This window comes from Amphiura filiformis, chromosome 8 (genome assembly GCF_039555335.1).
Source record: "Amphiura filiformis chromosome 8, Afil_fr2py, whole genome shotgun sequence".
NCBI classification, from domain to species: domain Eukaryota; kingdom Metazoa; phylum Echinodermata; class Ophiuroidea; order Amphilepidida; family Amphiuridae; genus Amphiura; species Amphiura filiformis.
Genome location: NC_092635.1, coordinates 12,426,983 through 12,441,780, shown reverse-complemented (window position 1 = coordinate 12,441,780; position 14,798 = coordinate 12,426,983). Strand labels below are relative to the sequence as shown.

The window sequence follows — 14,798 nt, the reverse complement described above, 5'->3', positions numbered from 1 at the left end:
CAAACACTAATGTTGTATTGCCTTCCTGGGAAATGTCCATTGTATTCAAGTGTGCTATTTCTTTCATTCATAATACTGAAACTGTTTCACCAGAGATGGCTACTCTCACAACCCTGGTTTCACCAAAGTTGCTGAAATTTGATGCATTTTTTCCCTTCAATTTTTCGTCTTCATAAATTGCTAATTGCTAATTAAGATAAGTTTCTTGACTTGATTATGATAATTTTTGCATCAGTTGAACAATACAACTACTAGTACTACTATATAATAATTGATTGGTATATATCAGCAAATGAGTGAGTGAGTAACTTGTCCCTCTTTTGGCATACTGTCATAACGTATTTTTGGGCAAAATGAGTTATATAAACTTTCAAAATCTATGAATGAAACTCTATATATTCACAAAGTTTTGAGACCTAAATGTAATTAGTTAATGAGATATAGCACTAATTAGTATGATATGACATGTTTTTTATGTAACACCCCCCACAAATCTTCATTCTGTGTTTTGGCATACTATCGTATCATAGTCGTATCATGATACGTTGCCAATACGTTGCCATAGACCACCATGTAACTGCAGTTGCGTATTGTTTTGGCATACTGTCGTATCACATGGTGTATCATATATTAATACATATAGGTTGTCAAATTGTGCATATTTTGGCATACTGCCATATGAGTTTGCAAATTAATTACTTCTAATTAGTGAATGAATAAAAAGTATTATGTTGAGAACAAAGACAAATATATTATTGATTATATTCTTTGATAATAATAAACATATTTTACTTTGGTGCTCTCCAGTGGGTCTTCAAAAATTGGAAAAATTTAAATGCGATTTTCTCAAAACTGCATTTTTCGTCATACGACAGTATGCCAAAACAGCGACGAACTGGGTAAGAATTTTGAACTTTTTCCTAATGAAAAATTTGATTATTAGTGCATCATCAAATTTATCACAAAATCTGAAAATTCATCACAATTTTGTTTAAATTGCATATCTTCAGAGCTGCTAATAGTAATAGATTCATCAATCATATACAGCATTGGAATATGTGAAATAGCAATGTGGTTCCGGTATCGACAGTATTTTGAAATTTGGATTAAGTGTCTGAAATGGAAGTGTATATTATAACTGTATAGTTAGTGGAATTTGTACCCTCAATCGTACCCCATGTGTCATATCAAGCTTATCTAATTAGTCAGCACCGTATAGTTAATAATTGATGATATTCAACTAGATAGATTGATACATATATGCAGTCTTCAACGTTGGTGTTAACTGTATATATATATCAGACAGACAGTTTGATAAGTACGTTTACACAAATATTGGACTGCAAATACTACGTAGAATAGTTGGCATTTTTTCCTGTGTTGTTATTTTTGTATGTTTGACAAATTATTATATCAGACAACCTGAACAGTCTTATACTTAACATGAGTTGGTATTAGAATGAGCTAATTATTAGTTGGTGTAAGACTTACGGGTTAAACCTGGTCATATTTATACAGATATATAGAAGAAGAACCAACAGACAATTTAATCCACAAATAGTCTCATACCCTGCGGCTTGGTTCAATAACCCACAGCCATTGAGTAATTTTGAAACTTTGACCTTAGGTTGTGGTGTATGGGTTACCCAAACACATAGGTTATCATAGTGAAGCATCATGGTATAGTTCAGTAACCTCTTTTCAACTGTCATAGCTCAAATAAAAATTCCTTTAAAAAGGAATTGGGTGCCCCAAAATGACCTTCAGTGGATGACTAGGAATGTTAGTACTCTTAGGGTTCACAGGTCTTTCCATACATGAACAAGTTTTGGGGGTTTGTCCTGATAGACAAGTATGTTTGAGATGGTGCTGGAGAGTACTGTCCATCTTGGAGATAATACTGAAATTGTAGTATGGCTAGGATTAATCAATAGTTTCTGTAAGTACAACACAGTGACCTTATGGGGATATCCGAAGTGAATCTGATGATATAGGGAGCTACCCGGGAAAGTAGTCAGGAAACCATGCATGTTGAAATATAAAGAAGATTCACCAGTGTACAGGGTGCCCCGATAAAAGTGGACTGTCAACTGGGCGTTCAACAAAAAGGTTGATATTTGAATCATTTGGTTCATGTTTTAGCTGTAGCTGTATGTGTTATTGCTACACTTGTCTACTGAACATACCAATGTAATTGAGCAGATTTTGCTATATAAATGTGCCATGGTGCATGTATCCATACTGACTGGCTATATACAATCAATCATGAGAATTGTGGGTATATTAATATGATAGAATCCACAGCAGATAGTATTACCTTCCCATCATGCCTTATTTCATGGCCTAGCCCAGATCACATAATTTTGACAAATTACAGACATTTGCATTGAATGAGGTTTGATAAGGTATACATTGACTTCATTGGTGTCCCATGAACACCACAATGTTTCTACCAGCCCAGATCACACAATATTGACAAATTACAGACATTTGCCTTGACTGAGATTTGATAACGTACAAATGAACTTTGTTGGTGTTCCATATTTATTAAAGTTTTGCATTATTTCATGCATGATTTGGCACAAATTCAACAATGCATCATGGGAAGGCAGGACTGTGTGCTGTGGATATTTAATAAATATTTGAATAGCTTAGTTTGCATATTAAGAACAATAGCTGACAATGTGACATCTATAATGTGTATCATCAACACAATTAGCCTTGGCCTTAGAGAGTTTAGGAAACTTGACCCAATTTTTGGAGCCTTCCTATTTTTGAATCGCATACCACATACTTTTTTGAAGTCAATACTTATAATACTTGATCACAACTGTTATGAAATATTACTCTAAAACATTTTAATTTTAAACATTAGCCTCCACAATAAGGAAACATTGCATGTATATATTTAGAAATCTTGCCCAATATATAATCTTAAAGTACAAAAATAATAACGGTACAAAAATTGACACTTTATGTATATAGTAGTGGAAACGGGCATGGAAATGCATTGAATATTCATGAGGTAGAGTAGTCGTATTTCTGAGTGCGTATTTTGATAATGCTCATTTCCAGTCATAGGGTAATTGTGCTGGAGGCAATCGTCATTTATCACTGATATTCTTGTATATAAAATTCTCTTAATGATGCTCATTTTGATTCTCAATCAGTAGCGTGTTTTCTTGATTTACTTCAGCCCCAAGATTTTTGGAATGTTAATTAAGATTTTTTTAACAGATTCCGGTAATTTTGTCAGCTTTATATTGCACACATATGGTAATTAAATGAAGGAAGGATATCAGAATTGTGAAAAGTACAATAAGCACGCCAGTTTCTCTAAGTATGCTCGAAAATCTGGAACAAACTTCCTGACACATCAGAAACTGCCTATTTAAGTCATTCCATCAAGACACGCCTCTGTTTTTATTAAATTTTTGGATGTCTTTTGTTTGAGGCTTCAACATCATGGAGCATTTTTTCTATTCTTTATGAACCAAATTGGATTGTTGATTCCTTACACATACAATTATCATTCCCCACCATGCAGTGATGGCCCTGCAGTTATTTGACCAAGAAACTGTGCTATGTGATCAAAGCTATGTACTAATTTTGTTGTTGCATATTTATTCCTTTTCCACATTGGAGCAAAAAATAAATTAAATTCTAAAATGGGTCAATCAGGTAGGAGGCACAGCAAGTAATCTGATTTCACAAAACCATGCATATAGGATTCTGTGACAAATTTGTTTTTCCTTTGGACTGTATATGTAGGATAACTATTAAACTATTCAAAATTATCAATTTATTTTTAATCAAAAAATACTCTTTTTTTTCTAGATAATCAGACAGATGAGTCTACTCACACCAGGGTGCATGGGTGGTGTCAGGCAGGAATGAGTGCTCAGTATACCAGTGATGGAAATAAGATCATGGTGGGTGCTGCTGGATCCTATAACTGGACAGGTAGGTTAATAAATAGAATCATGGGGATAACTGTAGGACCTTCCAGTTCCTTGTGCCAGACGTCCAGACAGGTATGAATGCTTGGTATATTTTCTTGCCAGGTTCTGGTTCCTGCAACTGGACAGGTAGGTTTGCAGGACTGTAATATGTCCCTTACTTCCGTTGGGTGTAGTAGGGTAGTATAGGACCATAGGTATACCTGTAGGGACTTTGTGGACTTGCAGTGTAAGGACTTGACTCAAATGACTCAACTCAACATTTTAAGACTTGTGACTCGTTTTGAATCTCAAATCCCCATAACTCGGAAATCCTAAATGAATTGACTCAACTTGAGATTTGAGCCCTAGATAAATTGACTCAAGACTTAAGTTTGGTGACTTGACTCGACTACAATACAAGTCTTCAACGGGGATGTGTGCTCAGTGTGCTACATGTGATGGTATTTTAGTATCATGTATAGGTGCTGCTTGCTCCTGTAACTGGGCTGGTAAGTTTGTAGGATCATCCATAGGACTAAAGGGACTCCAGCAAGACCAAAAGGGCTATGCTTTATATCTAGCACAGATGAGACCACTAGTGATAATTGTGATGGAAACAAATTTTCAATTTTCTATGGTTTTTGTGCTGCTGGCTTTTATTGGCCTCATGAACAGGTGGCCTGTATTTTGATGAAACTAATAAAATTATGTGAAGTGAAATTATGTAATTCAGGAGCTGATAAATGGATGTGTTTGAACTTAAGGTTAGTACAAACAATTTAATCCTTATTATTTTATCAAAGTATTCTCAATAATTTGATTTTATCATTATAGATATTGAATAATAACTGAAAGTCACATTATTATGATGGAAATAAATGATTTAGATCGATTTAGATGAACTCAAACTTTATACCAAACATGTCCCTTGTTCACAATGTTTATCAAATATTTGGTATTCTATCAATTGGATTAGGACACCACATGTTATGAATGACTGCAATTGTTATTTTGTGCATGTCTTGCATATTTCGACCTCTTGGGTCAATTGAAAATCCTGAGAGGTGAATCTTCCTAGGTGAGTCAGATTAAGCCCAATTGAGCAGTCTAATTTTGTATGTGAACTTTGAACCAATGGTGCACAGAACATCTCTGATTTGTTTGGCAGCTGATGGAGTGTAACTCCAAACCTATTTTGTCTGGAGCATTAAGGTGGCAGGGGAACAGTACCAGGGGATATTTTGTAAAAGTACCCCTTGGCTAATGCAAATTTAGGATTTCTTTCAAGTATGAGATGATTCGCATTTACCAAGTGACACTTGATGCTCATGGTAGTGTACGAATACAGCACGTTTTCAGGGGATGATGCGCAGCAGAGGGAAATAGAAACAATCGGCCAACACCGAGGGACCAGTGGACAGATGGGAGCTGCGTGTGAGTGCAATGGAAAATTAAATATTGCACCTGCTAAAAATAGCTAAACAGTCATTAGCATTAGCCAATCAATGACAAAAATCTTTCTTTGAGATATTTCGAAATTTATGTTATTCCTAGTTATTTTTCAACACTTCGTACAAAACTTTTTTCATATATGTCAAAATTTGTTACTGTCAATCACTGATCTTGACAAAAAAACATTAGCTACCATAGTAGACCCATTTATAACAATAAACAGCATCCAAAGAATAATCAGTGTGTATTACTCACGCCAGCTAAATGAACGGCAGTGCCACAGGGTCGCGAGGGAACTAGTCAAAATTTTCAGAATCAAAAATGACTGCCTCTAAAGTAGCATTTTGAGGTTGTTTTTGAATACTTTCACTCAAAATATTGTCTTACAAAATGTATACCTTTTTCTGACTGCACCTCTGTCTGGCCCCCTCTGCTTCTATGAGCCTGCATTTTAAAACCAAATTTGCTCCGTTTAGCCCTTGGAAATTTTGGCCAACACACCGCTGGGAAGAGCATCTTGGATTCCCAGCCACTTTCCCAGTCCTGGTTTTAACATGTATCAATTGACAGACACAGTGTTGATGAGATTTGGCATGCATTTGTAGCACATTTTCCCATGTCTTAGTGTTAAGGGTCAAATGAAAATGGATCATCTGTTGATGGAAGTAATAATGTGGCAAATCCACATCACATTGCTATGGAAACCATAACAATAGTGGTGCTTCTCAATATTCTTTGTTGTCTAGTTTAAATCCCTTGGGAGGCTATTTTTTATACTACTTTAACCACGTGACTTACTAAAGCCATGTTAATGTACAATCTAATTTGGTTGCTTTTTTCCCAAACCTGATTTGTTTGTGACTTCTCTAGTCTTTTAGTCCGAAAACCAAATTAAGTTTGCTAATCCGAAGGTTCTCTAGTCCGAAATATAGAATAAGGATTAGTGATAGGGTTAGCAAGCCTTATTATATATTCTATAGAGAACCTTATTTATTATTCGGACTAGCGAGCCCTCGGACTAGAGAACCAGATATTCAGACTAGCGAACCTTTTTCAGAATTCGGACTGGCCAATGGTGAATTACGTGTTCGGACTAGCGAACCTTCGGACTATTTGAGCCTTCGGACTAGGGAGCTGTTGGACAAGAGAGTTATCGCTGATTTGTTGGCATATTTGTAATGTTTCACAAAGTCCCAACTTACACATAATGGAATTTAGAATCAATCAAATTTATTGTGTTTGTAGGACAACAGCAATTTTAAATTAATGGCTTAATTAAACATTAAATCCCCCTCAAGAGCTCCACAATTTTAAAGCGACTAAGATGACCAAAGTGGAGTTTTCTTGCATTTTACCTTCATTTTGGCTTGAAATACACAAAAAAGCCATCCGGCAATTGTTACTAATATTATTTCATAATTTTGGCAAAGAATAACAAAATTAAAATTTGACCAAGATAATGAATATAGCTTTCAGAAAATGTTTTATCTTTAGGATTGATGCGACTCATACAATATGAGCCACAGTACTCTCATCTCCAAAAGCATAGTTCAATAACCCTCAGTCAACAATTCAGAGCTCTATGGTTGACCTCAAACTGTAAAGGATGAGTTTTTGTACCCAATACATGGACAAGTCATGCTATGAATGTAGAAATCTATTGGAGTAAAGGAACTTTGTCCTTACAGATGATGATCCTAGTGATAGCTAATCCTGCATCAATTCACTCATTTTGTGATAGAATTTGATGAGAGTTTCAGCCACTAATCTACACTGTGATAGTCACATTCCTATTTACGTATCACTGCACTGAATTGGCACTTAAATTTTCTTGATACCTGTTAACTTTAATGAGTTGCATGAACAAATTAATCTCTGGCACAGAGTGATCCTGTGGAGTCAAATTTAACAAGTAGAAACTGGAGCATGAACTGGGCTGACATTTATATACCTTTACAACCTATTGAACAGGTAAAATTTTAGTTTTACCAGTCTGACAGGCAGGCAAGCTGCATTACTTGGGTGAAACCACAGCCTTATCTTTGAAAAGACTTTATTAAGCTTTTTATATGCCACTCAAAAAATGCTTGCGTATTCCATTCCATAAGGTAAGCTGACTCGGAACAAGTTAAGCATCATGTTCTCTGCAAGCAGTGAGGGTGAATTTAGCAAACAGGCAAAAGTGTGGTCTGCGTCAGCTCCAATGGGATATGCTAACTTAATAATTATAAAAAGCATGTTTTAAATATTATATTTAAAATTTTATATGAAATAAGATATTTCTTTTTTCGTTTCTAGGAACCGTGTTTGAGAGTGATCGAATTGATCTTAATTTCAAACCTGCACCTGACATATGGGGTGAAGATGATGATTACACAGGTAGGTCAAATAATTGGTAAACCATTTACTCACCCTATACTCATGATGAAAACATGTCCTTCCAAGGAAAAATGGTGTATATGTAAATATTTTATAAAACAGGTACTACTTTTACTGTGGAGGTAAATTTAATGGTAAGCTTATCCGTCCTAGGCTGCACTAGATTAAGGAAGTCACAGCTCGTATCTCCCTTTGCATTATGAATGTCTATGTGAAAGGGGAGAAATATAACCATGCTATTAAGGTTTAAGCATAAGTTTCTACCCAAACTAGGAATATCTACTATATCTCATCACTATCACCTTGGATGCTTTTTAAAACATTCCAAGTGAGGGTGATGAGTTATTTTGGTTTGTTTCAACACATAATGAGTAAATTTGATGAAATCAATGTGTAAATCTGTTATTGTGCAGAAAATATACGAGGGTATGGAATTGTGTGCTATTCAAAAATGAGGTTTTTTTTTCATTTTTTGTTCAAATTATTACTATAACTGTTGTAACATTGATTTTGATATTATTATTATTATATATTATATTAGTATTATTATTTTACCCGTGTAAGCATCGGTACTGGTAATAATTTACTGTAACAGTGGAAATTTTCGCGGTACATTAATTTTCGGACTTCTTCGCGTTCAATGCAGCTACCACGAAAATAAAAATACACGAATATGTTCTTTTTTATGTATACATGTAGGTCTATGTAAGAAAACTCAAAGTCACGAATTTAGAAACAAGTGAAATGGTTCAAAAATCGGCAAAGCGCCAAATTTTACATACACAAAAATAACCATTTTTACAGTAGTATTCAGGCAGCAGGTTGTGGTATATTGCACTTTTTAAAGTATGCATACTGACAATGATATGTGAAGAATTACAAAGTAATATATTTAAAATATGTAAGCAGAATTCAAGACCAGGTGTTCGTTTAGAAACTTGATCCATCCACTGGAAGTAATCATCATCTATTTCAGGATGGATTTCTCAAAAACTTAAGTAAAGCTTGTAAATTAGATACTACATGTCCAGTGCAAATTTACAATAGGATTTTTATGGGGCATATGGTGCAACGAGTTGGGCATTCATATCAGATGGGTTGGAATATCAACTTTCATCTTTTAATTTGATATTCTTGACCATTTTGACCAGGGTATATCATCTTGTAAATCCCTGCCAAATTGGACTTGAGGTTCTCTCAGAGCTGTGCCCCTAATTATCTTTGTGAGCTTCTTTCAGCCTATGCTCCCGAATGAATTTGGGCTCCAGTTAGGTGAAAATTTTATTTAATACCAAAATTGACTGAAAATGAGGCCATTGTTATTCCAGAGGCCCTAAAATGAGACCCATGCATGTTTGCGACACATCCTCATAATGGTTATTTGTACTGAGTAAGCACCAACTGCTATACTCTTGTTTGTTAGAGAAGATGCATAAAGACATTCTCTTTGAGTGATCAATTCATATTAAAATTCATGATGACTCCAATTAGAAGTTTAATTTCCTACAATTATTATGTTGTATTTGATGAGATGACCAAGGTATCTATTGAGTCATTTCATGAATATAGAAAACCTATGCAACATCCTACATCCTGCCTGTGTATCAATATGAGAATCATCTAAGAAAGATATGTTGTACAGTGGCTGCCACTTGCTGTTGTACATGCTTGATTACATCCATCTGACACTCTCTCAGATAGCATGCTCTGCCTGTGCTCTCAACCCGGGCTCTCAACTTGTGTTATGTGCTCGTGCATGAGGAACTGAGCCCATTTTGCATCGTAAGTTTAAAAAAATTTGAATTATGACACTTCAGAACAGGGGTGCCCAACATGTTAAAAGCCTGTGTTCCTGATCCGACCGGTGGAGGTGTTTGTGAAATAATGATTGGCTATACATGTCTGAAGTTGAGACTGGCCTATGTGTAAACTGAGATATGCACCCAGTGGTTTATTCTAGCTGACACATGTGGAGATTACCACAAGAATCAATGGCTCATGAATTAACATTTTAACAAGTATACCTGTAGATTTTTAAAAACATCTTTGTTGTAAAATATGGCAGCCATTGGTGCTACATCTCACCTGTTGGAAGACACGCTTAAGACAATGCTCTTGGGTGACGTATTTCTGGAAAGTGGTCTAATGGCAGAGCTGAAGTGCAGGTAGAGTCCCATTCAAACAGTACTCAAGTATACCTGCCAAGGAGTTTGGGAATTCATAGAGACAGTGCTCACTTAATATCGGATTGACGGTGATGTAAAGTGCATCCTTAAAATTGGCATCCACTTTATTCATACAGCGGTTGTTTTCTGTTGATATTAAATAAGAATGTCAATAATTTCTTCCCTGTAGCTTGGTTTAAAGGTGCATATAGTTGTAGTGATTTGTTATCAGAATTTATAGTTATGATTTGCATCATGTCTATGAGCAGGGATGTGTATGCCCATCTTGGTAATTGTTGTTAAGACACTCAAATAAATCATCAAATGACTTGGGTGTATCGTAATGGGATCATTCTCTATGTTCTTTCAGCAAAAGAGATTTTATCTTGATCTACCACCTTACGCCAAGCTAAGGCCTACTATTAAACCATGGGAAGTAGCATGTCTACTAGTTAAACCTGAAGGAGTTGCATTTTCTTTCTTTAATAGCAAACCATCTTCTGAAAATCACATGCTGATATGATATTTAGGTAAAGGGTAAATGGGACGAACCTGTGTTAACAGGCTGGGGTGCCCACTTCTCTTACAAATTTATTGGACCAGACTCCTCCATGTAATGTTGCTGTGAGGGATCGCTACACCTCCTCCACAGAGAGTCTGTTACCTTCCCAGCATTGAATAAAGCTGGTACCCATTTGTACACCTGTGTAGGGAGAGGCAATAGATGTGAAGAGCCTTGCCTAAGTGCACAACAGGTTGATGCGATGGGGACTTGAACCCATAACCTGGAGCTACCTCACAATTAGGAGTCGAAGTCTTAGACCACTGCATGCATCACAGTGCCTCTATTGATATTTAGTCAAACATTAATTTAACATTCAATATAATGCTCCACTTGTTTGGTGTCACATTCCCCATTATTGGGAGTAAATTTGTTCAGGACTTTTTCATTTTATTTGATTCAACAATCCAGAATCCTGAGTTAATAAAAACTGATAAATTTAGAGAAAACTTGAGACCGAATATCAATAAGCAAACTTTATTTTATATATCACGTTGCCTTCCGGTTCAATACCGTCTATTTGCAATACCAGAAATTGAATATCTAGCTTCAGAACTGGAGCAGCACAAAATTGAATAAAACACAAAAAAGTCAGGAAATAGACTGGACACAATGCATACAATATGTATGGAAGTTGGGATATAGGGATTTTATTGCAAGATAAAGTAAATATATGGTTCATTGGTAGGGATATTAAATGTATCCCCAGTTTTGAATGTGATACCGTTAAACAAACAAATCCCAAAATGAGGAAACCTGTTGCTTGACTGCTACTGTGATGTGAGCATGACAAATCTATAGCACATTGATATGTCAAAGGCTTGATTGAGTGAGAACATGCTGATTGAGATGATTTTGAGCGAGTGAGTGGGTTGATTGGTGGATGAGGAGGATAGAAAACACTTTGCCCTCTAAATAATATTATTTTCTTGAGTAGGTGCAAAGGTGTGTTTTTTTTGGGGGGTGGTGGAAAATCAGTGAAATTCATGGACAATTTAACAGGTTTAGTTCAAAAAGTAGAATTTTGCGTACATATGATGATGATATTTGATGAAAAATAAGCAGATTTTAGGGAGGTGGATATGTTGGTTAAAAAATCCACAAAATAACTCGCATCAGTGGTGGAAAGCCAATATTTGTCTATGATGACCCAGTGTAATTTTTTATATTGTTAAGGTTGAAAGATTTTGTTAGCCAAAATGTGTTGAAAATGGTAAGTGGGTTAACACATAAATTTCTATGGGGTCTTCAAAATCAAACTTTGTGTCTCTCATATCAACATTGATTGATACCAAACTTCATAATAGACAGGGAGTAGGGATCAAGGTCATTCAATAACACATAAATGAAATAGGACAATCCTCCTTTAAAACAGATAAGCCATAGTTAGAATATGATATTAAATATTTTATTACCTCATCACTTTCAGGAAACCATTTATAGGAAAGGAACTGACTTGGTTTATACTCAAACACTGCTTTGGTATAATTAAACTCTACAGACAGCATTCATTTACTTTCGATTCCCAATACACCCTTCAAACACTAAATGATGCATAGCATGGTTATTGGCACTCAAATTTATGCAGTGTTTTTGCCTAGAACCAAGTACAGCTGAAGTGAATCAATATGTGAATGTTGAAACTGGAAACAGTAATTTGAGTGGTGATTTTTAATACCAGTATGTGCTTTTCTACCAATTGCTACCAGCATGTTTCATTTCAATTACCTGTTCTGAGTCAAGTCTGGAGATACATTGCAATCATTGCACTTTAGCAAGGCCTACATTCATTGCACAAGTATTAACACATAGCATAATTGCATGGATTGGGATAATATGTGACACAATCTGGTCCATGGGGGCCAAAGGCGGCAAATTTGAAACTGAGATAAAGGTAAAAATATGGAGTAAAAAACAATAAAATACATAAGAAAATAGACATCCAAAAACTTCTTAACCAAGTATGCTAGACCTTTGGTATTTTCAGTAAATGGTAGACTATTGTATATAATGTAATAATTGCAGTAACTCAATTATCAAAAATGCCTCCTTTGGCCCCCATGGACCAGATCATGTCACATATTGTTTAGCTCTGTGATACAACTGGGTGGGGTGGGGCAAGCAGAGTGAAGTTCCTTACTTACCCATGGTGTTGCATGCTGTAAGGCATCACATTCACACTGCAGGGGTTTGAACCCACAACCTCAAGCTACCTATCAGTGCCATTTACTCGAACCACTATACTAGGCCTGGTACTGTGCCCTACCCAATTTATTGTTAATACCAATGACAACCTATCTGTGGGTGTAGAGGAAGACCAGGGCCGTAGCAATTTTGTTATTTTTTTCTTTTATACCTCTATTTCAATTTGGACATATATGTGACATATGTGATGCAAACCCCGTCAAAATCGGACATCTGGTTACCGAGTATGAGCAATTTATCAATGGCTGAAAACAATATAAAACAAAAGAATTTGAACACTCTTTTTGCCAATATCTCAGAAACAATATTAGCGACATCCGACTCATTCCCCTTGATCATCTCACATATTTGTAATTTGGCGGCCCCACATTTGTGATGGCCGCCCCACATTTTGCAACCTTGCTGCAGCCCTGATTTAAACATATGCAGTTGACTAGGATAAACTGAATGAGATCAAACAGATTCCAAGTACATGTTAGTATACCTTGGCAGCATCAGAGTAAAATAGTATGTAACAATAAACAGAATTATCAGTGATTTGGTATCATGTGGATCTTGGTTCCAACAGTAATATTAAACTTGGGTTAGTTTTCCATTATTGGTTTATTATTTCTCACAGAGTAAAGCAACCACTCGACCGGGGCCACTCACTCCAGTTTACTTTATACTGAATTTTTTGTCAGCTATAATTTATTTTCTTACCTTTTGTGTTCTTGTGCCAACAGTGCCAAAATCAATCAAACATGTAAACTTGATTATTTATTTTGGAAGTCTGTAATAGACAATTTTAAATTAACCAATTAAAGCAAACAAAATTGATTTGAGATTGGTACTTCGTAAAAAAAAAGAATTTACCAAATGATAATTAGTGCCGGGTTAAACTGCACATCAGTTAGTTGGAGGGTATCATGAGAAATCTTTTTGCCTTTTGAGAAAATTTTGCCTTTGGAGCCCAGGATATCCGGAAGGGAGCCCCAAGGAATGTTCTGAGGTAAAAGCAAAATGTTTAGATTGTTCACTTTGCCCAACATAATGGATGCAAAGTCATTAATCTTATTCATAACTGTCACCTTTGAACTCCTCACAAATATCAAGTTATTCTCTGAAATTTATTTTTAAAAAATGCATTTTTAACCGAAACTTCCATTTCGCCCTTCAAAAAATATGAACATGCTAAAATGACTGATTGATTTAGCCCATATTTATTGGTCGAGCTTTGAGTTTTAAAATATTGGACGAGACGTAGTCGAGTCCAATATTTTAAAACTCAAAGCGAGACCAATAAATATTGGGCTTAAAAGCATCCAATTTTATCATTATTATGTTTTGGATGCAATATTTTCACACACTTGGATTTATCAAAACATTATAATGTATGGTTCCATCAGGACCCAAGTGTGTCTCCACATGGAGCAACTGTGAGTGTTTAAACAAACTAAAAAACATAATGCATGGGTGAACTGTTCTGTTGCATAATGCATAATATAACCCATCATGCCCTGGTCATTGTTTTTGGATAATGAATGTGTAAATCACCTAATAAGTAGTTTGATTATGCACCTACAGCATCATACTATAATTTTAAACATTTTGTTTCATAATTTGGCATATTTTTCTTGCCATGTCAATTTCTTTATTGTGTTTCAGTTGTTTTAGTAATCTCTCAAGAGATCCATATTTTGAAAGTTGAAACTACATAGTCTATAGGGAAGTGTGGTAAACACATGCTGAGGGAAAATGTGTAGGCTCAAATATGAGGGTTGCATTTCTATTTTATTATGAATAGCTGACCTCCTTTTTCACTGAGTTCATGCTGTTTGAAACAATATTCCATTTTCTTGGACCTAAATACCCGGATTCTGCAATTATTTCATGCATTTCTCTGTATTGGAAGTTGAAATTCTTAAAAGTTCATTAACTTCATTCAGAGATCCATCAATCCTAAACCACACTATTCCCCACACCTGTCAAATTGCACCTTTAAAATACATAGGCATTGCTTATGTAATAACTAAGCCCTTCAATGAAGAAGCTACACACTGCATTTTCACATCATGTATGAAAGGCCAATCTTATTCTTTATTGCAATCCTCT

The 14,798-nt window shown here is 35.5% G+C and overlaps 1 protein-coding gene across 1 annotated transcript in view; it reads left to right on the top strand.

Moving 5' to 3' along the window:
- Nucleotides 1-14,798, top strand: part of LOC140158628 (integrin alpha-9-like) — a 105,225-nt gene that overhangs the window by 56,711 nt on the left and 33,716 nt on the right. Inside the window, exons 5-6 of the mRNA XM_072181790.1 lie at nucleotides 3,838-3,963; nucleotides 7,692-7,772. Of these exons, the coding sequence (XP_072037891.1) occupies nucleotides 3,838-3,963; nucleotides 7,692-7,772 (207 nt within the window). The remainder of the gene's footprint in view (nucleotides 1-3,837; nucleotides 3,964-7,691; nucleotides 7,773-14,798) is intronic.